General features: G+C 50.5%; 1 protein-coding gene across 1 annotated transcript; it reads left to right on the top strand.

Annotated features, from left to right (window-relative positions):
* Positions 1-7,884: 7,884 nt before the first annotated feature.
* PLICBS_000034 (uncharacterized protein) lies at positions 7,885-8,999 on the top strand (the record flags this gene model as incomplete). The annotated part of the gene is made up of 4 exons (XM_065599473.1): positions 7,885-8,215; positions 8,266-8,586; positions 8,636-8,941; positions 8,992-8,999. The coding sequence occupies 4 exons, from the start codon at positions 7,885-7,887 to the stop codon at positions 8,997-8,999; spliced, it is 966 nt and encodes a 321-aa protein (XP_065455545.1).
* Positions 9,000-27,296: the final 18,297 nt, after the last annotated feature.

Here is a 27,296-nt window from a genome sequence, read left to right as displayed (position 1 = left end):
TCCGTTCTCTTTGTGTTCTGTCGATTAGCCTGGGTGGATATTTAGTTGTTCTTTCCCTCAATATCAAGTGTTTTCTCTTGCGAATCGTGATCCCTACCGAGAGGCCAATTTCACAATTGTCCAACATCAGACGCAACATGCCAAGTAGTGGCACTTGAGAGTGATACCAAAATAGTATACAGCTAGGTTCGGGAGTCGATCGCCGTATTCCTGCGCTGTTCAATGTGATTTGTATTCTCTACCGGGCGTTGATGAGACCTCGCCTTGGACTTACAAGTTCTTGCCGGGCACGTTGTACCCCAAGCAGACTTTTACTATTCTACCTAAATCTGGCATTTACAACTTATGCCATATTACTAAAAACTCATTAGTATATGTAGCAGCGAGAAAAGAAGACACAGTCTAGCTAATGCTTGGCTTTGAATGGCATCTGCGGCCACAATCATTGTTGTTGGCGACGGGCTTTGCCACCTATGTGTAGGCGACGGGCTATGCCATCTATGTGAAGCATTTTGACTGGGGATTGTAGAAGAGACACTTGGTCTCCAAACATCTGTGGCCATCCATGGCAGAGAGGTCCCGTATGAGGCCCTCGACTGCGCCATGGACGAGTTTAATGTTATAAAAGTTGTGCTCTTCGTGGCGCTAGTATGATTTACAATCTGTGAATACAGCTGAGAATGAGAGACAGCCGTAGTATTTGCCCAAGGCTGCGACGGTCTCGTCAACGTGCACATACTTGTGGCTTTCCATTGCGAGTCGGATCTAAGAGGAAGTGAAGTGCTCTCTATAACGCTTTAAATACAGGCCGCAGCAGTCAATAGTTGCTCACGGCCAATTTCATCTCCTCGTCGGAACCTCGGAATGCTGAATATTGTACAGTAGTTTGGTACTGGTACGTGGACACTTTTGAGCTGATAGCGTCTCACACGCGGCGCTACAGAAACATGCTGATGCGGCCATGTTGTTGTCCAACAATATCGCTTAAGGATTTGGCCTTTGTGCTATTACAATTGTCACTCTCTTCTCACGCAGAGTCTCTCCTTGCCTCACTCGTTTACCTGTATGAAATGCCTGCTTTGACCGACGGACCGCTTAGCAAAAGAATCTTGTTCCAAACGCCCTGGTCGCCCAACGTGGCCGTTCAGGAGATTTTGTGTTCAGTACAGACGGAGCATGGACAATTCCTCGGTGTTAAGATCGACTTACCCATGGGTGATTCTTGGCCGGGTAACGCCGATGCATTGCACTGGTTGTACCATGACAAAAATGGCCTTCGGCTATGGCAGGAAATCCAGCAGCGACCACGTGCTGCGGATGTCAGCCCCCCAGAAATAGAACGCGTTCTCGCGCATTACGAAACGCAAGACAATAGAGTTTATTACGCTATCAAGTGGTGTCACTACGCCTGCCCGACGTGGGAGTTGGAGGAGGACCTAGCCAGCTACAGCAACCTCATAACGCAATACTGCCTTGATCTGGTCCGCAATGTCGTCCAATAGCTCATACAGTCGGGATTGGTCCACATAATACAGCCAATGACTTCAAAAGGTAGCGATCTACTGTCTAAGTCTCTCAAATAAAAGCCTCGAGATGTCAACTACTGCAGCCCTGCCTGCGGCTATGCTGCTGACCTGAGAAACCGCATCCACAGGCTCCTCTTCTATCTGGTAGTCCAATTGCTTGAGTGTTATTCGCTTTGCAGACTTGGAGACGGCATGCTTCAGCTTGTCCCGAACCCACGGTGTTGCAGAAACCAGGACAAGAAGGCTTTCGCCTTCCTTTTCTCCGTCCTCCTCAAAGTCAAAGTGGCATCGTGTCGGATCCTCGAAGATACTTTCGTCATTCAAAACTTGCACCATGTCAATCTGTTTAGTGCTCGTAGTCACTCTACCCGTGTACGTGGTTCCCTCTTCCGATTCCGCCTTTGCCGGGTCTCTCCGCTCGTTGTCATTTTCCCTGTTGCGGATGTGCGCATCCTTGTAAATCAAGATTCTTATGCGCTGTTTAATGAATTAGTGGCATTATTTTGCACTCGGCGCGTTGTTGACTAACTCTTTCTGTGCTGTCTTTTACCAGTGCTTTGTTGATTTGAGCGAGGAGCAGATCCGATTCTAGAAGCATTAGCTCGAATACAAGAAGCTAAGCATAAAACTAACCAAGGCCGTGTTGAACCCAAACTAAGCGTATTCTACGAGTGCAACTAAGCGGGTTACGTCTCGTCAAGCCATTGAGATAGGTAAGAATAGGCACGATTCCAAAGCCAGAGGCGACCAGAAACACTGTGCTGTAGCCGTGACAATCTACAGTCTGGCCATGTGGCCCCGTAAACGTAGCCCAATGTGTGCACTCAGTGTCACTGTTCGTCGAGCGAACCCAAACACTGCGACCCGGCTTTGCCTCCACGCCGTCTGTATCGAGTTTCCGCCATAGCCGGCGCGTAAAGCCCTTTCGAGGCTCTATGAGGAACTCCAGCGTATCCGCTCGAATGGCCGTAGAGGAACTTAATACCGCAAAAGGGTGACTCGACAGCAGTTGCGCTCTTGGCACCCAGAGTTGCACATACTGGCCTGGACTGACACGCAACGGTCTAGACAGGCGAACAATGGCATGCACAGAGCGCCCATCTCGCCGAAACGTTGCGGTTGTCCAGTGGCATCCGTGAGCTTTATTCCTGTAGACGACCATGCTACCCTGGACCAAATTGAGGAAGCCAGACAGAGCACCATAGGCGTAAAGATATCTCGGGTCAAGTCCTGGAAGAGGGAGCAGGTACCTCAAAGTACTGTACCCAACCACCGTAGCGAGAAATTGATGGACTCGAATATAGAGCTCGTACACACTCGAATCAAGGACCCATTCGACAAAAAGCCTCGCGGCCGGCAGAATGATAATTGCTAGGTGAGATGTTACCGCCTGCATTAGTTAGCAATATACGACAAGAGAAACCGTGGCAGGCGAGCTACAAGTAACGTATCAAGGTCTAACCGTAGCTCCTTCTTTGCCAAAGTCTGTTCCCACACCTGTGTCGCAACATGAAAAAGAAAAAGCACGGAGCACAAGACGCCACAAGCGCGGTGCAGCGCACGAAAATCCGACAAACCCAGACCAAACAAGTCGGCCAGATACGAAATATTTGGCGATAAGTAGAGCGGTATGGCGTTCACCAATGCGAGGTAGGCCGCTCTGACGGAGGCCTCTCGAGTTGACGCCAGCGAAACACGATGCGCAGCATCCTTTTCTACGGAGATTGTCAGGCAGATGCAGCAAACGTTGGCAGCAATGTAGAGCAAGGAACACAGTGTTGCAGCTATTCCCCACGGGCCAAGTAAGGAGTGGCGTTGAAGAAGAACCCCATACACAAGCCTGTTCCACACAAGTGATGATGCCGCACGCATGCGCCTACCAGAAGGGCGGTGGGCGATGCAAAACAAGGCCACAAGCACCGACGGAAAGACTATGGCAAAGAACTTGACAATTTCCATAGCCAGCAATGACCACAAGCATGTTATCTGGATAGTGCAGTCTCTAAGTGTTGAGAATTAGTTCATATCGTCGCTGAGTGCTCACATGAGCTTTTTCGACAAGGTCCAGGATCGACTCTTGCCAGAGCTCGTCTTGTTTGGGCTCCGTGAATAGCGCATGCTAAGAACGTCAACCTGGGAAGACTCGAGCTGGCACTGCCTCGTACCTTCCGTAGCGTTTCTGGTGTGAGCTTTGAGTTTTTGGCTTGCACCTCAGAGGCAGTGAGCTCCACGAAACCGATGACTTTCGCGCAGTTGACCCATCGGTGACCCTCTAACCCCGGACCCTTATTCTTTTGCAGGAGCAAGAAAAGTAGATCTTTGAACGAACATATGTCTTGTCTCAAACGGTCTGAGTCCAAAGCCGTATAACTTCTGCACAGAGCTTCTCGTTGCGTAAGCATCAGAAGGTTGAGGTTAGGATTATTTTACCTAGCTTAACGACCCCTCGTCGATTCACCCAGACAGTGCGTGGGAGCAAATTGCCGTGAACAAGCTGATGGCTGTTCAAAAACATCAATCCTTCCAGGAGCTAATGAAATTAGTTCAGTCCAATAGTGCAGAGAGAGGCATGTTCCAGAAGTAGCCGTACTTGACCGAGAAGAGATGCTAGCTGAAGCTCGCTCGGGAATTCAAAGCAATTGATGATATGTTCCCACGTAAGGTCCATATGTTCGAACACTGTATAGGTCTTGTTTGAGTCTGTAAATTTCTTAATTATGGTACAGACATTTTTGTGTTCGAGCTGTTTGCGGATGGTACTTTCAACCTCTTGGTTCGTGAAAGCCTGGATAATAACCACTGTCCGTGGAACGCGTTTCCGTATTGCCACAGATGCTTTCCCTTCCAAATCATTCAGTTTGTATAACTCGGCATATTCATTCCAGGGTTTTCCTGTTTCGGTCGGTTCAGTGGTTGTCGAGCGAGCAGAATCGATGCCAGGAAGTAGTCCACGTGATGATTTGCCTTTGTCCTTGAACCCTGTCACCTTTTCTACGATCGCCTTTGGCTTGGGGAGAACGTGCGAAGCAGCACTGATCTCGTTGACGGATATTGGCGTTGTGGGTGGTGACTGTTGTGTTGCGCCGTGGGTGAATAGCTGCGTTATTCGGTTTGACGGCATCCCTGACAAGTTTGCGCGGTGAGGTAAACTCCGGCAAACGGGAATCTGTACAGTACGTTACAGACTGCGGTCTGTCAAAGCGAGATTCGGCCCATTTATGCGGTCGAAACCGGCTTTCTCTAAAAAGCATTGAATCATTTCGGTGTTTTACTCTGGATATTGCCGTGCTTGCAAGCACATGCTCGATTGAGCGGCGAACGGAATGGAAGCCGCCTCATTTGGCGCTCCAGCCGATCGGAGCCCAAGTTTCAGAGACAGAGGACAATACAACTTAACGAACGCTCAAAATCAATACGTCTAGATTCAAAAATTTTACGTCTAGGATGCCATCAAGACGATCAGACCAAAATCGCCAAGTGCGTGCAAAGGACACAGAGACTTACTGTAGGATTCGAGAGCGATACATATCTATTGGCCATGACGCAGAGTTATGGCTCAACAACTTTTCCTCAAATCCTCTGTTTCAAAATCTATCGTCGAACCATGCCCGGAAGTGTGTGATACTGTTGCTGAGGCATGAGGAATACGCCAGCCACCTTGACCGCCTTCTTGCGAACGAAGGGCTCCGTTCCGGTTTCCTTCTTAAAGTGATGCATAAAGTTCTGTATCAGCAATGCAAAGAGGTGTGTAACCAATCCAACCACCAGAATTGTGATTCTAAGAGTCCTGTAGGAAGTCTTGAACTACTGGAGGTACATGGAGAAATTTTGGCTGCAATTCATAGCACAGGGAAACCCAGAGATCGTCCAGCAAATAACGGAAGAGGTGGTGCTGCAGCTCGAGATGCGATGCCCACGATATGATTCTGGTGACAGGGATCATATCGACCACCTATTATATGCAGGAAGGATATTTCCTTTGCAAGACAAGGCTTGGCGGGAGCAGTTGTTTAATCGGCTTTGCAAGCTACCCTACTTCATTCCCTCATTTTTCACCTTTTTCGCTGATATAAATGTATTGGCCGAGTACAGCCGGTGCATATTACGCCTGGTCGGTCGTCCTAAAATATCGGTAGCGGAGGCATTGAGAGAAGCGTTCAAGGGGAGCGATTCGTTCGACGCTGCCAAGTTGAGATTGTGGATCTTTGCCAGGGCTCATTTCCAACAAATGCCAGTCCCACCCCAAAAGCCTGACGCACAGCTGCTGGCTAAAGTTCGTCCAAACGGAAGCAACCAAAGCGCATGGTACGAGTTCGCATCGTACGCGAAGCAACTCAAGTTCGAATCCGACCGAATAAACAGCTTGGTGCGTGCTGGTCGGCCGGAGACGTGTTCCTTGTGTTTGTTGGGCGAGCCTCCTTCTTCCAAGTCCGTACTGCGGCACCGCTGTGGCTTCCCAGACGAGGCGTCATTCAAGCATGACAAGATCTTTCTCACCTTGGAATGGTTGTGTGCGGCGCCTAGTACCTCAGGCTCATTAGAATCATTCTTTGCCGTTTGGTCCCCCATGCGTATTTTCCATATTGGTGAGACTGAAGCTTTGTGGGCCGGCGCAGAGGAAGTCATATTGCAGCAGGCCAACGATCACGCAAACCAGACGGAGCTAGTGCGCACCACGGATGAGATGATGGCGGACGCAGAGCCCTGCACCCAAACTGCGACGACACCAATACCTGGGAGTGCAACAGCCGCCGGACTCCGCAAACGCAGAAGAGAGGATGACAGCTTGGGAAGCTCGAAAAAGCTGCAATCAGGAAACATTCTGTTCAAAAGGCTCGATGAAACTGGCTGGATGATCGAGCGCGAGGCCAAGGAAGAGGACGTAGATAAAACGGCCCGGCTCTTGAGGGAGAAAAAATGGTACCTTTTTGGCCCCAAGCTGAACGCAGGCGTTGTGCATTTATTGCCAATTGGAGCAGCAATGAATTGTTACGAAATCGCCAAATACTCAGATATCAACACCATTGTTGTCACGAGAGTACCAGAAGTGTCGAACGCTTTCGTGCAAGACTGCAAGGCTCTCTACACGGGGGAGGAAGTGGAACTTTGAACGGTATATTTGTTCCGAGCAATTTAATGCAGTGTTAGGCGAGTCAAATGGTGGCAGTTGAGGCACCGCTATAGGGGCAACTATAACGCCAATGCACAATTCTACGGCTTTGGCAAAACAGAATATTGGGGTCAGGGTACTCAACATCATGTTGTGCTGGAAGGTCACGGTCCTGTTGCCTGTCCTGACATAATTCCGTGGCGTTCGTAGCTGGCCGGGTGCCGGTGGGTAAGACACGACAGGGAGGTTGGAGGGGGCAACCGCAGTGACTGTGCTGCTCGAACCCACCCCAGTGACTTTTTAGCGGACATGGTCGGCTAAGAAATGATCTGTATGCTCGAAGAGAGGAAGAGAACTTTGGAACGGGATTTGGTCGTCCACAATTATGCGGTACGTGAGGAGAAGAGAATCCAATTGTGCAAATCTGCCAGCCCATTTGCAAGGTCCATGGGCAGTTCCCGAGTCATTGATGAGCCGAGCGGTGGCGATGAAACTTCAGCCGCACATAACGTTTGTTGGGCCATGAAACATATTGTTGGCTGGTTATGTATTGGTTAGCAGCCGTTGTTTTGGCACCATCACACACGCTCCGTCAAGAAGCTTTGAAGTGTCCTCGTCAGGTGAATGAATGCTCAAATGCCGTCCGGAAGACCTGACCGTCTACCCTTGGGTGTTGACTCCATTACACATCCTAAGTACATATCTTCTGATTGGGTGCCTCCATGCTTACCCACTACTGCTGCTGGTATGTACTGTAACTTGCCACATGATCATCTTTTGAGAGCCTCATTGTACTCTACGAGCCATTTCCACGCATGAGACATCCTCATGCCGGCTTACCCGTTGACTGTTCGGTGGCCTGCAACATCAGCAACAGGTGGGAAAGGACTGGGATTGGGAGGGAGAAAGACCGCTGCAACTTGAGCCACTTTCGTAAGCAATGCATATTTTACTGTACAAAAGAGTCAAGTGCTGTCTGCAGGGTTGTTTCTGGGGTTTCTTGAAAGACCGGCGGGGCTGATCAGAAATGGGCTGTGATCGTTGGACATACTGCAGTGTAGTGTACAGTACAGTGCTGTACAGTACATACATACGCTACAAGAGGTGATGTGCGCGGTCCCTGGTGCCTATAGTGGCTTTCGGCGTGTGGTATGAGAGCCTTGCTACGAAGAACATATTGACTATATAAGCCGCGTCTGGTGTGTCGCTCATCATTCTTCTTTCTTACCTTCACATCTTAACTACATCATGTCTACCAATCCGCATGGCATTCTTACCCCGGCTAACAGTGAAGAGCCGGACCTTCTCAGAAACGAGGCTGCGAAGAAAGCTGCCGAGCAGGAACGAGTAGCCAATCTAGCGCAGAGACGAAAGGATGCTACTTCTGAGATTGAACGAATCCTCAAATGCCCAGATAATCAGCCCCGTGAAGCGCTACAAGTTAGCAGCGAAGCGGGTGATGATGAGGCTCTCAAAGCCTTGAGGAAAATAGGATGCCTGATCCTTCCAAAATTGCTTGAGTATTCGGATACGCCAGACGACTTAAAGGCAAAGAAGACGGCGGAGGAGGCCTTTTCAAGTGAGTTTCATAGCTTGTATGATGTACGCGGCTCTGACATCATGTCACAGAGCTTGCCAAGGCCGCACATAAAGCAAACGTTGCAAGCCACTTCATCGATGACGTGAGGGACTGGGATGGACATGAAGACCTGGACCAAAAGGCAGAACCAGTCAAGCAGGCGCGACAAGCGGCTATGCCTGAGATCCAACGTATTAACGCTTGCTCGGCGGACGAACAGACGCAAATGCTCAAGATCAGCCAGAGTCCTAGCGACGACGAGAGCCTGGAGGCGTGGCGGAAGATTGGGTGCTTGATAGCACCTAAACCGCTGAACTACGACGAGGAGGTAGAGAAGAAAGAAAAGGAGGCGGCTGACAACGCTTTCTCAAGTACATACCCTGTTTGAAACACAACATCAAGCTGCTAACGTGGGTACAGAGTTGAAGAAGGCCGCAGAGGACCTGGGCGTGGAAGAACGCTTCCTCAGCCAAGTTGAGCTTTGGGACGGGACGGAAGATCTCCTCGCGGAAGATGATGATAGTGACGACGAGAGTGAGCAGCGTATGGAAGAGGATGTTCATCCAGAACCGCCCCCAGTGATTAAGCAAATCTATGACCAGGCCACCGAGGCCATCAAGCAACTGCAGATTGACCCGGATAACTCAGAGGCCATAAAAGCTTGTGCTGAGAAGAACACGGATATCGCCAACAAAACGAATGAGCTTCCAGTGTCAGAGACAACTGGTACGGTCACAGACTCAACATGGACTATCAATGTTTCTTGGTTGCGAGAGCAATATAAAGAGGCCAGAGTGAAATATGATGCTCTCATGGAAGACAGAGAGAATCAAGCTATGAGAGAGCAGATTGCCAAAATCAAAGATCTCGTAGACAAGGAAATAGCGAGAAAGTATTATCCAACTCAATGGGGTCTACTGTCCGCGGACGAATGTATAACCCTACGAGACAACGAGGGAAACACGTCCGAGCCAACGGAACTTAGCTACCCCTGGGCCACCAAGAAGGTTGGAAATAACTTGATTCTCGGTTACAAAACGCATGGAGGTAGGGGACATCAAGTACTAGTCGAAAACTTTACGGATGGACGGTACATTCGTCGCATCATGGCTGCCGGAGAGGTCGGTCTGAGAAAGGTGACCGAATATCGTGACGATCGAGACGCTCTTGATCTAGCCGCAGAGCAAAAGAAAGATTGGGGAATAGCGCATCGCAAATTGGTCAAAGACGTGCTTTGGGAATCACAAGCAAGAGTTCAGCGCAAAAACCTCGCGGCTAACACCAAAAATGGCGATATGTACGCTGCTGTGACGGTTCTCGAAAACGGTCAGCTGGCCCTTAAGATATGGAGCTTCAGCACGCTGAGCCGCGTCATTGGCCAAGGAGATGCGCGTGCCGAAGTCAAGCGGTGCTGTCTCCGAGACCGCATCGAAACGCCTTGGGATGCCGGTCCCGTTGAAACGTATTACGACGAGTCCCGGGTCGAGCAAGACCCCCAGAGAAGGGCAGAGCTGCGAGACCAAAACTCAGCTGCGAATTCTCAATTTTCTAGTAGCGCACTCAAACGCGGGAGTGGAGGCAGGGCTGCAGGTGGTCTTTCAGCAAGCTTCGCGCCCAATATCAAGGCTGAGGCAACGTCTGAAGGAGGTGGTGTGAACAGGGTGGCGGGTAGTGAAAGTGTTGAAAGCAGAATGGACAAATTGGAAGGAAGAGTGAGTGAATTAACCACCTCAGTGATTCTAATGAATGACACCTTTACAAAACTTTTGGAGGCGATGGGCGGGAATGGGACGGAAAGGGATGGCCGTCGTCGCTAGATCAACTTAGCCGCTACTATGCTGTATGTCGTACTAATATGTGCTCGCAACGGTAAATCGTGTCAAAAATGCAACGTAGGAACGTAGATCTGACGTTTCATCCGGCCTAGCACTCGTGCCACATTCGCTAGTTCTGCCTGTTATGGCCCGTAGCAAGACAGTACCCTAGTGCTGCTTCGATAGTTCCGGAGGCACTTCCAGTGGCTGGCCTTGCGTGTCAGAATTCGTAACATCTTCGCAAGTGGCAGACCAATATCCCTGCACGATGGACGAATTGCGTACCAGCTTTGTTGCTGAAGATGAGGGCAAATGTCGTCTCACAACGATTTGGCAGAGAGCATGTAGAACAAGCTTATTTCCCGCTACTGTATGCAACAGACCTACGGCTTTGTACTTGTAAAATTATATGCGCTTTAGGAAGTACATTTCAGTATCTCGTGCAAAAATTCGGCTCTAGGGCACGAATTTGGGTCGTCTCCTGTGGTAGGAAGTACACCACGGAATTCCGTCGAAAACCCTCGGATTCCACACATTGACAACACCCAGGCTGTTCGTCTTGCGTTAGATTGCCGCAGAGGCCGCACTTTCTCGCAAACGGAGTCCACCTGGCGCTCCTCCAATTCTTGACAGTGCCAAAGGCCCAGCACGTAGGTTCGTTTCAAACCAATCCTGAGGAGATCTGTGGTGGTCACGAGACCACTGCCCTCTATTTCATTGACATGCAGGAAGACACGGGAGTCTAGAAAGTAGTAGCCGTCTGGGGTCGGGAAATGATTTCGAAGCAGACTAGACAGTTTGTTCGTCGCAAATGACAAAGCAATACCATGGTGATTGACGCCGCGCATGTAGATGTGCAGTGTGTCTCCCGGCCTTCGCTCGTCATGGTATAGTGATTTGATGTCTTTCCCCACAAGGACGATGTCAACAAGGGTATCGTCATGATGGGAATGATGTGACACGACTGCTAGCTCAGCGCAGCGCAGAATGTCCGAGCGGAGTAATTGAGGTTTGAAGAAGCTCTTCCAAACCCTCTCGTAGCGCATGCGTTCGTCGCGCTGTAGGTCAGTATTCATCATGGTGGAATGTAGGTGGTAGATGGGAGGCAGACCAGCCGAGGCCACTCGCGACTATTAGCAACGCAAAGAATGTGCACAATAAAGCCCTTGGAGATAGAGAAGCCATTTTTGGCATTAGCAATACGACTAGACACTATGCTGTACAAGACGTACAATGGTACAGGGACACTACGGTCACAGATCTTGTCTGGTGTCCCAAATAGAGCAAGCAATATCGTACATGAGTGACGCCTCATATGTCAAGGAATTGCTCGCTTTCGATGATTCAATAAGAAGTATGAGACACCGCGGTATGACAAGGCTCGCATGCCTTACAGTACCATTATAATGACAGAGCTGGCATTAAGTCTCGTGGGGATGACGTTTGACCAAGGGGCTTCTGAAGCACACTACCCTTCTTCAACCTTTGACACGTCTTTTCAACTCGCGAAAAAGGTCTGCCACCGGGCACAACGCCAAGTCTTCCCGTTCAGGTTCAAAGCAGCCATATACATCTATGTCTAATGTGACATGGCCCCACGGAAAACGGCAGCGCAGCCTGATCACTGGTTGTTCACCTTGAAGCCCTGTCCATAATTTTTCTATTGTTTGAGTCAACGAAATATGCTTGAGCATTTGGTTATAGCGAAAACCAATGACGCAGGTTCGTCGGCTGCCGATCCTGAGGACGTCCGCAGTCGTCACACTGTGCTGTGATGCACAGTCTGTATGCAGCTGAATATTGAACTCTGACAAGTTGAAACCACCAGGAACGAACTCGTGCTTCCGAAGTAGGTCACAAAACCCTTCATCGCAGCTGAACTGTCCGAGTTTCCCATCACTCGTAACGACGTACAAGTAGATGTGCAACGGTTGTCCTGCTTCACGTCCTAGTCGTATTTTGGCATCATATAGCGTTTCAATATCCAACCCTAATAAGAGGATATCTTCCATAAGAATGTCTCCGCCCAGTGCATCGCACTTGGGCTTTGTATTCGCTTGGAAATCAGCAAAGCTCACTCCAGGATTGAATATGCTATGGAAAACCCTGTCGTGGCGAATACTTTGAACTGCCTCCAGCGTTAAGAATGAGAAGATCCTATTCATTCCCGCTAGTGCAATTCGACCCGCTGATAAATTATCCAGACGCTGAGCGAGTTGTAGCTTGAGCTCTGGCGGGAGAGCCTGCAGCCTTGGTTTCTCCATGTGCTCGTTCTTTTGGATTTCTTGAGACATTCTGGTGATGCAACATCCCGGATGTTCTTCCGCGGCGTTACCCGGCTGTGGCCGTGCCTTGCTTACCATTTATGCGTCTATACATTACCGTAACATTCTGGCTGTGGCACATGAATGTGAGGCACGATGCCGATTCTGGCTCGCATTGTACCTATGGCTAGATTTATGGGCCCTACAGGCGACGCAAGCGTCAGCAGGTTGAGTATTTATATCCGCCGAAGCCAGCACATTGCCGAGCTGTGTTAACCGTTACTCCACAACAGCAGCAATGGCAACGCGAGGTGAAGCAAAGTTGCGCGCAGCTGAGCTCGATGGCGAGCCAAGTGATTCTTCTGAGTGTGAGTGTGCTATGTGCCTATGACAGGAGTGCTGGAATGACGCAATCAGCAGACACGGAAGGGACAGACTCTTCGAGTGACAGCAGTCTGAAAAGGTTCATTGCTTCTGACGACGAGGAGTACAAACCAGATTCCTCAACGGCCGGCGGAAGCGGTATCACTCAATGGCTGGATATTATTGACGACGTGGTTTTCGCCCTAGATGGGCTTCGATCGCAAATTGAACACGCAAGCAAGGAGTGTGGATGCGGGCAGAACGTACTTCGCCCATACCCTGTCAAGCAGGTCGAAGAGTGCTTCCTGAAAGGTCGCAGCAACGCACCATCCCCAGACCCGGCTAAGTCACAAGCGGACTTGAATTTGAAGGGCGAGTCTGACTCGGACGCACGTTCCCTTCGGTCACGCTTAAAAAAACTCGGTCTGTAGTAGATTGGTATATAGTATATATCATAGTTGCACACCGCAAGCCCCCCAGAGAAGCAGATCCTGTGTCCCCTGCTAGAACTATATAGCCGTGCAGTTTGCAATCCACATTTTCTCGCATTTATCAATGCAACGCGTCGCGTGACATCGTAATGCGTTGATCTGCGGATTTGTTTCGCCAACTCTGGAGAGGGCGGAGTAGATGGCAGTGAATCTGCTTTGTTCGACGGACAGCTCTTGCTGCAAAGCCTCCTTTTCGAGCTGTAGCGCTTGGACCGTAAACACGTGCTGCTGCGAGGCCTGTATTGATATGCGGTGCAAGAGTTCTTCCAGCGGAAATGAGTCTGCTGAGTGGCTCGACTGAGGCCGGGGGACCGAGGCTGTCGAATACACGCTTGAAGTTGGCCTCTGAACTGAATTCATTCTGTTTATGCAGTAGGTGAAAATGCCTCGATTCTGCCAAATGAATAACGTGATGAAGCGTAGTGTACAGTATGTATGCTAGGCCTCTGTTATTCGAGTGCATGTAGCGCCTATTGGGTAATAAAGTGCGCCTAAAATTGGCTTCTAGCGGCACCTTTATATGGATGGAGTCCTGCCGCATGTGAAATACTGCAGTATTGCACGGCACATCTATCTCCATGTTGCTAAATGGTGTACGTGGTTATCGCCTGCCCTCGCAAGCGAAGAGTCAGTGCTCGTCACTGCCGATACGCTACAAAGAAATGGTAATCGCGGCAAACGAAATTGACATTTGGCACTCTATATATGCCGGAACCTGCACATGGGCTCTCCTAGCTGGCTACATCGTGTTCCCCTCCGCCTATGGTGCAATACAACGGTCTCACATGCTGGATGAGGCCGGCCAAGTTGGAAAATATATCCAGACCGCGAGCCATAAAATACCTTACATCTGCCTTGCCTCAATATTTTGCGGCTTGTCTACACTAGGGCTGGCATTCCTTTGGTGCATGCATCGAAGCAATCACCTGTGGGTGAGCCGCCGCATTTTTCTGTTAGTTCCGCACCGGTCTGCATTTGAATCGAGCTAACATTTTCAAGGCCAGTTACAACGAGTTCGTTGATGGGGCTTGGTTCCACCCTGTTGAATATCTATTCCATACGCGGTGGGCAGTGGTCCAGTGTTGCGATTACAACGGCGAGCGTTATGGGTGCATGCCTCGTTCTCGCGGGAACATTTTGTTTCCTCAGTGAGTGGGCGATTTGGAAGTTGAGGCAGGGTAGGACATGAGCCTGAGTTGCTAGACAACCATTGACTGCACGCTTTGAATGCGACTACGGTGTTGTACGCATGAGCGCAGGCAATAATTACACCGTGACCACTTCGTATACTGGTTGCTCACGGTTTATCTCGTATCTGGCAATAAATTATATGGCATTGGATCTCTTATTGTAACTACTAGGAACCTCGCAAAGCTCTAAATCAAATCTTGGTGGTAGGACGGATGGGCCCAAACATCGCTTGTAACCGCGTGAGAGTCCCTGAACAGCACAAGCGAAGGGGCTGTACAGCGTCTCAATGACGGCAAATGCTGTACAGTAGCACCTTTCATCAAATAGTTCCCCTTCAAAAGGTTGACCTGCTACTTTACGAAAGACAGGTAAGCATCTTGATTGTCATTATTCAGGGCAGTCTAAAATTATCATCGAACCAAGTGTGCTGTAAGCCTTGAAGGAGTGTCGTCGCAGCTGCGAATTGAGTGGTGCCGGTTATGGCTCCATGGACCTTCTCTAATGGCGCTACCATTTGCAGCCGCGGAGGCTGTACATGATCCTGGTTCCACCTGTAGCCTTCTCTCGGCACCCTTTTCTGGCAGCACCCTTTTTGGTGGCACCCTCTTCTCATCCCCTGGCAACACCCACTTCTCACCCTTTGGCAACACCCTCTTTTCATGCCCTGGCAACACCCTCTTCTCCTCCCATGACAACACCCTCTTCTCGTCCCCTGACAACACCCTCTTCTCGTCCCCTGACAACACCCTCTGCTCATATCCTGGCACCACTGACAACACCATCTTTTCATACCCTGGCAACACCATCTTTCCAAACCCTGGCCGCACCTACTTCTCAGCCCCTGGTGACACCAGCTCCTCGTCCGCTGGCGACGTCGTTTCTGGACACACCCTCTTCTCGTCCCTCGCCACATCCTTCTCTGCGGCCACCCTCTTCTTTGTCGGCAGCAGACCTTTCTCAACCAATTCTGCAGCTGTGAGCGGAACCGCCGTCCTCCTGCACACACTCTTTTTGCAACACTCGACCCACTTTTGCCAGTGTCGGTGATGGCCGAGCTCCTAGAATACTACAGAAAAGAGAGTATGGGGGAGGAAACCAGTTTCGCTCATAGCTGTACCTGGTGTACGATTTCTCTGTAGCCTTACAGAACGCGCTTTACGGCCCCGTAAGCGACTGGGTTACAGTACTATGCTTGGGCGCGATTTAGAGCGGGTTGGGCCAGAATTAGGAATGCGAATGCTTGAAAACGTCTCCTTGTATGGCGGTGGGTTTCGGCAACTGCTGTACTACACCTTAGTACAGTAACTTTCTTACCCTAATACACAGCCCTTCCACCCTGAGGGTGGCTCCTGAGTAAGGAGTCATCTATGGCTCCCTAAAATCCCCGTACTGGGACTTATAGTTGGCGCCCGAAAACGCTTCCCGCGTCATTTCACGCAAGTTGCTTGTATTCAGATGATCCCGCATCTTTGTCGCAGCACAGCACTAGACGGGACTACATGACGCGGCGGAAAACAATGACTGTTAGCCGCGTACACAAAGCACACACGAAGAAGGAGAAAGAAGCAGCTCGGAAGAGAGGCCCTAGCTTGCTGAACAAGGGCTGCGGTCTTGGACGGAAAGCAAGGGTCATTTCTGGTGCATTTTACTATGAACCCACGCACCATCGCCTGATGGTCAAGTGTCATGTGCCGAAAGGACAGCGCCTTCCGGACCTGAATCGAGCGGTATGCAACATTCTTCCTCAAATGTATCAGATTCTAATCGTCCTATAGTTCCAGAATGCACTCGAAAGCGATCGCGACGCGCAACCCATGTCGCCCATCTACGTCGAGGACGGAGCTGCGTTGGCATTGTTGGACATGAGAGACGGCAGTAGCACTATCGATGACAACTCGTCGCTCGGTTCGGTACCGCGCGCAACGGCTGTCTCAGACACTATCATCGCAGAGACACAAAACGACGACGCAGATTGGGACATGCTCGATGGCCCAAATACACCAACGATGCAACCTGATAGTGAGATCGGCGCGAATACCGCGACTTACTTGCCCGATGTACCCTCCGAGCTCAACTATACTGGCGATGTAACGGCAGCACCACCTGAGCAACCGCAGACTCAGGACAGGATCATCCCCACGCCAGCCCCCTATAATGCGAGTGTATGCACTCCTTCTCAGTTCCTCGATGGCATGCTTGCGACTGATCCTTTCGCTTTCTCAACAGTGGGGCAGGCAGAATTTAATATGGAAGTGCATTCTCATGTTCACATGGCCAAGGGTAGGCCTTGGCAACTCTCCGAGCGCGTGCGGTTGACGCTGATATGTGGGTTTTGAGGCTGCACCTCAGTTAACTAGCATGGGTATAGCTATTTGAAAACAAATCACTTCCTCCGCAACGGCTCTTTCAGGAACTACATACCACATCACAAGATTCAGTTGCCGCTAGGCTTTATGTCCCCTACTGCCGGCAGTGGCGGCTGCACTTCCCCATGCGCAGTGTTTAACAAATTATCGCCCGGCAATTCGCTACAATATGATGGTAGAGATGAGCAATTGTTCTCATCTTTATGAATGTAGTGATGATGTTCATGTATGATTGTTGAGTCGCGGTTCTTTCGTCTTGCTTTGCAATCCGAGCAGATACCGTACGCGACGATATCTCTCCGTCCAAGGGCGCAGTAAAGCAGTTGACGCCAGCCGGCAGCGACAGCGTCATAATTTGTGCGCCGAGTATAGTTGCATTTCCGGCAAACGTGAAGAATTCGAAGGGTGGAACGCATGTTGGTTTCGTGCTGTCGCGCGATGGAGCAATTGTGGCTGGCTGGTGTGTCTTGCTGGCCCAGAGCGGTCTATTATATTGGGATGGACCAATTCCAGCTGGTAGAGCCAATTAAGGCTGCCAAATGCATGCCCGCGTAACAGTATAAACGCTCCCTTGCCTGAGTGCAAGAGCCTGGTGTATTTCGGGTAAAGCCATGTCTTGTAATCACACTAGTTGGATACGCCTCTCCAAGAGAGATTATGAAGTCAGCTTGCAAGTCACTGATCGTCCCGTCCGTTTACTCAACGATGTATGTAGCACAGACAATGCAACTCCAAGCTTTGTCCTGCTTGTCGGCAACCAACACAAGGCCACTGCATTGAAGACACTGGGTATTGATCATAGAAATCCACAAGGCTATCGTAAGCATGGAGATATACACCTCTCTCTGGTTCAGCCAGAAAGGCTCCAGATGAGCACACAACCCATTTTACTAGCTGAATGTGACGTACCAAAAAACAACAGGCTGTTGCCTTCGTGTCAACGGCCGCGCTGCCACGAGGTGGTCGAGCAAGCCCTCCCAGCCAACTGGACAAGGACACGACAGGCAAAAGCTTCGCACATAGCAGACCTGGTTTATCATCGTCTTATATTTCCTTTCATAGACGCTCTGTGCCTGTTCGTGGACGACCTTGGAGGCCTACAGGATGTTGCACGCATGCTGGGCGCTTGGCTAGACCATGGAGAACCATCGACTAGCCAAGCTCTACCCAGCCTCATCCTCGTTAGCCATGATGACCTCGGTTCAGAGGCTCTGACGTGCTTGGAAGTTCTCGTGCAATCCGAAACAAGGGTTAGTCTTTACAGTCGCTTTCAACACATCTCCTTTATCACCCTTTCGTCTTGGTGGCATTTTCGGCGTAGCACAAAGCATCGACAGTGGCATTGGGATAGCTTCAGAGAAGCGCTTGAGACGTCGCTGCAGCATGCGCGCGAGGTGCGCAGCGCTGAAAGTCTCTTATTCTCTGCGACGCATTTCCTCAGCTTCCTAGATTGCGCTACTCAGGAGGTACTTGCACAACATACCCTATTTGACTTCGTGAAGGCTTCTCGTCGGCATAATCCCGTAAATGCCAATCTACAGTCCCATCTGGCGGAGTTTCTCAAAGGTATACAAACAGTGGAAGGGCTAAAGACGTTCGCTATACCTTTACTGGCATCAACCATGATCCTCGACCACTTTCCGCCTGGCATGCACAGTCAGTCCCCCTTTCGCACACCCACAAAATGCTGTAGCTAATAAAATTAAGGGTTTGACCCGCGGCTCGTGTACGCGACGCTATACAGACAAGTCTGTCTTCGCGTTTGCCGGGAGGCGGTTCTTTCACAGGACGGATCACGTCACCTTGTGTTGCCCTCTGCGTTTGCTGCGCGGGTGGAACAAAGCCTGGTGGAGCAGTTTGACAAGTGGGTCCTTTCCGGGATGGAGTCTCGCAGTTGGCACCAGCTGCAGCTGTCGCGGTACCGAAATGAGTGGGAGGCATTGCGGTCAGATCACACGTGCTTCAGCTGTCTTTGCCGGCGTCCAATGTATACTCTGCCTTGCGCACATATGATCTGCCAGGAATGCGTCAAAATATTTGGACGCAAGGTCGACGGCAAAGTACGACTAGAGCTCTGCCTCCTGTGTGGACGAGACACTGTAGGATTTCAGATTGGTATCAAGCCCGACACTGCCACAGTTCGGATATTGAGCATAGATGGAGGGGGAACCCGGGCTCGTGTACCCCTAGGCTTCTTGCAGGAAATCCAGGACTGCGTTGGCCTGCCTTATCCAGTGCAGCATAATTTCGATATAATTTTCGGCACCAGCTCTGGTAGGCAGTGCCCCTATCATTCATTCTCTCCAGCTGACATACTACCCTAGGAGCCATCAGTGTTTGTGGCATGTGTATTAACGGCTGGCCAGTGGAGGATTGCATTGCATCATCCGAAGCTCTTGCAAGGCTCGTTTTCCGCCCTCGTCAAGTATCTCAGCTGCCCCTGGCGTGGATTCCCCCCGTTCATGCAATGTGGCAGCTCCTGCTATCGGTCGCGCTTGATAGTAGATATCCTGCGAAGGGCCTTGAGAAGACTTTACAGAAGCTATTTGGCTCGAAACGAAGCATAATGGATCACTCCATGGCAACAGAAATGGGACAGTTCATCGGCATGCCTGTTACGTCGACCGTTGATGCAAGCACGTACATCATCACCAACTATAACGGTGTTGGAACGCGGAAGAACAAAGCCGGTTAGCAGCCTCCATGATTTAGTATACGAGAGAGCCACGCTGACGAATCCAAGACTACCATGCGCTGCAACCGAAATGCGGAATCAACCGCGTGCCGTTGTGGCAGTTGTAAGTAGTTATTTGTAATTCCCCCTATAAATGGTGCTGATTGTGTTCTTCAGCTTGCGAGGATGTACCGCTGCTCCGCTGTAGGTGTCGCCAACGTCTATGGCACACAAGGAAACTGACATGGTCAAGCTACTTTACACCCCAATATATACAGGGCATAGGCTATCAAGACGGAGGGCTGACCTACAATAATCCGGCGGCTATTGCCATCGATGAAGCAGCTGCCCTGTTCCCTAGTATGCCAAAGCCTAGTATTGTCCTTTCACTTGGAACTGGTTTCGCAAAACAGTCGCCCACCCGGCCTTCCAGAATTCGCCGCGTCGTTGGCGACCCTTTCGTGGCAAGATTGCTACGAGCCTTCATGAAGCAGGGAGACTCCGACCGAGCTTGGAGACAAATGTTGAGTCACCGGTCAATTGGAGAGTCTGGAGAGCTCTTCCGTTTCGACATAGAATACAGCGACAATGGCCCTAGCCTAGATAACATCAAAGACATTGAGTACTTGGGGGCAACGGCTAAGAAGTCAATTAGAAACTCGCCCGAGCTGATTAGGCTTGCTCATTGTATTCGTGCCGAGCTATTTTACTTCGAGTTGGAGGACAAACCGAGACTAGTCAATGGCGTATACGAATGCGTCGGTACCCTTCTCTGTCGACTCGCGCCCGGAACTGAGGGTTTCAGAGCCCTGATGGATCGGCTTGATGGTGTTTTGGCAACACTGCAAATCGGCACTAGAGTTGTCACCGCCGGCTTCCGAAACCGGACGTCCTACGCGGATGGTTTTCGCAAACACATTAGCTTTCATGTGTCGGCACGGCTGACCCCGTTTAGTATCACCTTGTGCGAGGGGCCGGCCGGTGAATGCCACATCAGTGGTTCACCGTTTACTCTTGATGGCCTGGTCAAGGCACAGCGTCTTGATGCGGGCTTTGGCACTGCCGACCATAGGGATGTTCAAGCCATGCACCGCATACCGGGCAATGAGCGGGTTCCTAGCAGCGTAAAAAGGACATGCTCTGGAGATCCCAGCGAAAGGAATAAGCGTCGTAGATTGTGATTACAGTACAGCTCGGGATATTCGTGTATTTTGTCAAGATTTACCAGATTCTCTACGAGCGAATCAATACATTGATTTACCTGTGAGACCTGCCGCAAAAATGCAAGCCTGGACTCCCGTGTCTCTAGACCCTGTGACGGGCATTTCTACGCCGCAGCCACCATGCACATTCGCAGATTCCCGCTTACTATAACGCCGCGCGAGGTGGTAGGGCTGTATTATTATCCCCCCCTTATGTCAGCTCCTTTGAGTCCCTAAGCCTGCGAAGGAAGCCATCAATTATACCTAAACGCTTCTTTACATGTCATTCAGGGATCGTCACGTAAACTCGTACTTGAATTCCGGCATGATATTGTAGAAGGGAGGCTTACGTTCAGTGCCGAATACTTGACGAATGCGCGACCTATCCCCCGCCGCTTCCAGGCACCCGGTGTGTGTATATCATCGTGAGGCTCTGTCACGTCTCCTGAGGCTTGTGAAACGTACATAGATACCCCGCTGCGCAAATCTATTCCAGCACATCATATATGGTAATACGAGCGAGTAGCAAGAGTGCCGCATCAAGCTTTTCTACATGAGAATGCTGTCTTGAATAATTATATACTCCGTCATGGCTGACCTTCGCTCGCCCTTTACTGGTAGGCTCGAAGTCTGCAAACTATGATCTAACAGCATCTTTACCACGGCAGGTAGGTTCGTCGATGGCGGCACTGCGGAGCTGTGGGAATACTGTACAGCACCTTACGGAAAGGAAAGAGACTAAGCTCTGACACAATTGGATCCTGCGTCAGAATACCTTACAGCAGCGCAAGACGGAAGCACGTGCAAAAAGTCGACCAGAGACGCAGCCATAACTACTGTACTGTACATAGTGGGTGGGCCATCATATTGTCATGAATGCCATATATGGCGCTTTACGCCGTCAAGATTCTAGAGTCCGTTTCTTCCGCCAGCATTTCATATCGACAGGATCAAGCTCTTCTTTAAAAGGTGTAAGCATTAGAGGACCAGAGAAGACCTCGCAAACCTTGACTGTTATGGAAAACCAAATTAGGCTGCTAGCTGTTGAAGTATTTTCTAACAGATCTCTGGAGGTGCTAATACAAGCATTTCGAGACATACAGTCGCGGTACCCAAAGTATTGGGGAATTGAAAATGTGCCGGAGAATGCAGCTGCAGCAATTTCCAGGAGCTTAGGTGACCCACTGGCCCCGGTCTCAGAGGCGTGGGTGGACTTCATCCAAAATCATGACCTGTCTTCTGCCGACCTTTCCAGCGAACAATCGGCTACAGGCACTGAAATAAGTGATGAGACTGTGGCGAGATACCTCGCTCTGCTGCGTGCCAAGTTTGGTGAAGCTATAGAACCTGTCCGCCGTTTGACATCGGAACCAGTTCCACTTTCTGGAGGTCAGCTTGATCACCCCACCTTCACACCTTTCCTGGAAGAGAGCGGCTGCTGGTCCTTTGCTGCGGCCTACATTGATTGCATACACTGGTTTGGTGGGGTGGGGAATGATTCAGGAGCACCGCAGCTCATCGACACCCTGTCCAGACCAGTGAGGATGGCTCCAAGACTCTTGCAAGCTTCAAAATCGGGACTAGCCATGTTGCTGCAAATGCGATGTCTGTTGCGCGGATGCCCCAGTCCAGACCAGGAAACGTTCGACGCTACCAAGTCAAACTTCCGCATACGACTACTCGTTGAAATTTTCTGTGATGAGTTAGATCCCACCGACAATGACCTGTGGATCGCCAGGGATCGAAGGGCCGCTCTAAGTACAAGTCAATTTGAGGAAAGCATGCACGATATAAATCTAGCAGCTGCAGCTGCGGTTGAGAATCGGATAGCCGGCGACATGAGCGATGAACTGATGCGGAATTACAACAGCCCGTTCGTGAATGCAGGCGGGGGAGGTCTTGATCATCTGCAGACCCCCCCTTTGTCACAAGAAGACAACATACAGGACTCGGTTTCAAGTACAGATCATGCAGAAAATGACAGCAACGCAAGTACTCCGCCCCCGTCCTCCCCCAGTACGCAAAGCCAGCCACCTGAGCTCCAGGAGCGAACCAACGCAGCCAGCACTGATCGAAGAGATATACTTGGCATCTTGAACGAAGCAACCAGGTTCAGTCGGGCTCACACCGTGTCTAGCGCAAGTTCGCTTGCTCTGTTATGGTCGTTGGTTTCAAAAAGCAAGATCACAAGTGTCCTTCATTACAGATACTGCTGCGTCTTGTACTATCACAAGATAAAAACCCTGGAAGGCGACACGGCGGTTCGAAGAGCAATCAGAGCATGTTTAGGAGCGCAACGCAAGATTTCAGCCAAGAAAATGGAAAATATGAGAGAGAGGCAGAAAGAAGGACAGTTTTGGAACGATCTTTGCAGCTTGCGGCAGGATTGGGGCCTGCGCAGGTTTGTCCTACTATGCGCGGTCCCTGCGCGAGTCAAGCTGCGTGACAACGATGCCGAACGACAGCAAATGCTTCGCTGCATAAGCGAACAACTCGCACAGCACGGGTCTCAGCTACACACAGACCTGGAGAGCGCAGCCGGCCTTTGCGAAAAGCTGCTCCAAAATTCACTGCCCGAAGAGCGTCTGATGATTGAGAACTACGCCTCCAAGTACTTCCGAGACGGCATGCAGATAGATGATTACCATGCTTTCGTAAGCCTTGACCCACATGCGAGACGGCCTTTACTGCAGAGATAGAACGTGCCGTGGACTGTTTGACTATATCAGCGAGGGACCTACGGTTTGACCCAGAGGATTCTAGTTACAACCAGGCTTAGTGCCTACTGCAGTTCTCTCACACCATAGGAAGAATATAACTCTCCTACTATAATGTTTCCAACGTTCGTCATTACTGTACTGTAAACGCAGTTTAGCAAGCAGAGCTTTAGTGAGCGTATGTAGCAAGACAGTGAGAGGTGATCTCGTAACCCCACCGGAGTATTTTACTGCTTCGGTAATCCAATCAATCCTGCTCTACTTCGGCATTCCAAGCATGTAGGTGTCTGTGAGGATCTACACAGCAGCATCCAGCGGGGACGGAGGTGGGAATGGGACCCTAAGTAGGTAGTCCAGTTTCTTCTCCTATACAGCCCATCCTCTGCAGCACAACGCAATATGGCTGCGCAGTAAGGCATTGTGCTCCAGAAAGCAGCCGAATATAGTCTGAATCCTACACGGCACGAGTGCGCTAGATGATTCAGTGTATCGACCTCTCAAGACCGCAAAACCACTGCGAATGATGGAGTTCAGAGGTTCCGCGACCATCCAGCTAGGTCTATTTTTCTTCTCAAGAGCTGAGGCAAGCTCTGAAATTGCTGGCACAGACGCGGGAATTAGCATGAATGCGTTACGGAACGCTCTTGCCACTCTCAAAGTGTACGACAATGCCTTAGACGAGTTGGTGGACAAATTCCAGAGTGGAGCCGCTCTCCCAGTTGCGGAAAACGTCCAGTGCTCGGGGACGTTCGACCACATTTTTAAGCTTGCGCAAATTGAAGAAGACAGCCGGCAATCTCTCAGGAAGCTTCAAGACGAGGTCAATAAGTTGAAGGCCGAGCGGAAAACTCTTAGTGGTCAGGTACAGGAAGAGGGAAAGAAACTCAGAACAGTCATCGAGAAAGTGGCGCTTCATCAACAGTACTTGGACGCGGCCTGTCTCGACAGAGTGGTACCGCAAGAGCAGTACGACAGGGCAGAAGAGCTGTTCGAGTAGATTATGGTCTCATACAGTACTATTAGTCGTCTGGCCAATGAGAAGCGAATGGCTACATCACTGCCTGAATCTGCTCTACGGATGCCCTAAACAATCTCTGAAGATGATATATCAGGCCTCGCTCTCGTGCAAGCAGCTTTGAAAACTGCCAGGTTATGGCATTCTTCGATTGGCCTAACAAGCCCCATGGGCTGGAAAAATGGGAGCAACTCCGCCGCCTCTTCGAAACGCAGCTTGCAGACTCACAACTGCGGAATCAAGCGCTGGAGGATCTTGCGCTCCGGTCCTCGCAAGATCTAGAACGCGAACAGGTTTGCAAGGAAATTCTAGAAAGAGAACTTGACAATCACAAGTCAGCACTCTGCGAGAAGAACGAGTTAATTAAGTCGCAAGAGGCAGACTTGAAAGCTCTGGCGTGTACAATTCAGGAGCATGAGCAGCTCATATCAATGCTATGTAGTCGCTTGGAAAATTTGGACCGTGCCCAGAGTAGTGGCACAAGTCAATCCAAGAAGCGGAAACTTAGCTGTTCACTTCGCGACATACGAAAAGCCCCCTCAGAGCTTTAATATATCCACTCGGGTGTGGTGATACTGTTAGCAATGTATCGGAAGACTTCATGTATTGCAAGACTGCCTGTGCATGATAATCCTTGGCCGATATCCCGTCGACGATGTAAGAACCTGAATATTCACCCCAGGCCCGCCACATTTACACTTGGACATCACTTTCTTTGTGATTGACCTACCTCGCGTGTGCGCATTGGGTTAGAATCGAGTCGCCATATTTGCGTATCTAATCCCTTGTAGAGCCCTGAGCTAGGGCTGAGTGGCACGGTAAGCGAGCCAACTTGGACAGCTGGCAATCTGGCAGCCTGGAGGATTGTACAACGTGAACAGCGGGACGAACCACGCACGACATATAAGTACTCTATCCCCCACGAGGCTAACCATACACCTTACTCTGGCAGGCCTTTCAATGAAGAGCGCCTTCCAGCCACGTCTGTCTACACACCCCAAAGTACCGCCTGTATATCGCATAAGTTGCGACCTGCAACTTGCTGGCCTGAAAAGCTCTTGGGACTAACTGCTCGCTGAGCGTGCCTTCTCCCTGAAGCCGCCGACAATGCGAAACGATGTCTCTTACAACGCTTCCCCCAGAAATTGGAGCATTATGCCTGGCGTCACTGCCGGATTTTTGCTCGCTACAAAACGCTATTGTAGCCCACACTGCTTTGTACAGGATATTTTTGGGGCAAGAGAACTTCATAACGGCTGAAGTGCTGCAGAATAAGCTAGGCCCGGGGCTCTACATGCATGCGATTGTGCACCAATTTCTCTCTAGCAGAAGAGAGTCTTCTACGAAGGTACCGGCAACTGGAGCGAGCGTTGGAGTGAGCGTTGAGAGCCTGCCCGCTGTCAGAGAAAGCTGCCGCAAGCTTGACTGCCGGTACTCCCTGGCGGCATCATCGACGAGGAAAATACTTTACCTCAACAAGATCGTGAGAGAACTGTGCCAGTTCGTCATGGAAGACCGTTCCAGAGTCACGGAGGTGTACCCTATGTATAGCACGGCCCGCTTCAGCGACCCTTCGCTGGCTGAAAGCACACGGGTGCAGCAAGCTATATATCTGTTCGGCATCATGACTATGGCTTGGCACAATCACCCGGCAATTATTTACAACACCGGACAGCCTGCCGGCTCTCTGGAAAGAGATTTGGATTGCATGTGGCGAGATTTCATGGCCCCGTGGGAGATGTATCAAGTTGCGGCAATCATGGGTGTATTTGAGCGTGCAGTCCGACGGCATTATTCCCGCACTCAAAGCGAGACTCCGCCTGGGTTCCACGTCACCAATGGCAACAGCGCGCCAACAGACGCTTCAATACAAGGCATTTTGGCATCAGGTTTGGAAGCTATACACTACCTTCTGTGCGGGCCCAACTCGCTCACGGCAAAGGGAACTGGGCCCAGGACAGTAAGCACGCATGTTGAAGCTGGTGGTGTGTTCTTCGACACGACAGCAGAAATACTGCGTTCGATCAAATCACGGCGATGGCCTCTTCAATACTGCCAATACGACCCGTTTGTGCAAGGCGACGAAACTGCCTTCCGGTCCTGGCGCACGCTCAACGAAAAGCATGTCGATATCCTCGATAATGTACCTGGGGGCTTGGCTATGGGGCCGGAACTTCTATTCTTAGCCGATCACTTCGGTTTTTGGGGTACGATATTCTGGGACCAGGATCGGTGGGATGATATCATACACACTGTGGCTCGGTCACACCTTGCGTACCTTCTTCATGCGCCCTTTGATCTAGACCCTGTCGCCGTCGAGACTCTATTCTTAGAGGAAGCTATTGCACTAGAAGAAATGTAGGCTGTATGTAGTAGGGTTCAAGGGGTTCTAATATGTGGAGAATGTCAAGGTCAATCAGGTGTCGATAATGCGTAACACGCGAGTTGGAGTTACTGTACTCAGTGTACTGTAGGAGAGGAGCGCATGTCAACACAACCTATGCGGTCAGTTTCGGCCAGCTGTTTTGATCAATTTTGGCGAACAATCGTTACATATACTGTACTCGGTACCCGTCCTGGGAACAAGAGTTATCCTCATGTTTCCAATGCTAAGACGCAACACGCAAATCTGACAGGGAAGCAATGCTATGTCTCTTTCATCGAAGGCAAGATATGAACAATCTGCTAGTCAGCTTCAGACTTCGGTGTTCACAGCCGCAAACCGGCGAGTTGGGCAGCGGCAATCCGAATACAAAGACGGCATAATCCCCGAAGACGCTCAACAGCTGCCCCCGCTGTCGTACGGCGACCATGGAACCGGCCCTGTCGTAATACCACCGTCCCCCGTGCCTTCACCAATTGCGCCCGGCTTTAAGATTGGGGCGGCGGATCCGCTCTTGTCGTCCGTTACCACTGTCCCAGCATATCACGGGCTAGATGAAAGGAATCGTGCAGCTGAGAGTAGGAAACACAGGCCGTTGTAA

This window comes from Purpureocillium lilacinum (assembly GCF_023168085.1).
Source record: "Purpureocillium lilacinum CBS 284.36 DNA, scaffold_1, whole genome shotgun sequence".
NCBI classification, from domain to species: Eukaryota; Fungi; Ascomycota; class Sordariomycetes; order Hypocreales; family Ophiocordycipitaceae; genus Purpureocillium; species Purpureocillium lilacinum.
Note: the sequence above shows the minus strand (reverse complement) of the source record. Positions and strands in the feature narration are given on the sequence as shown.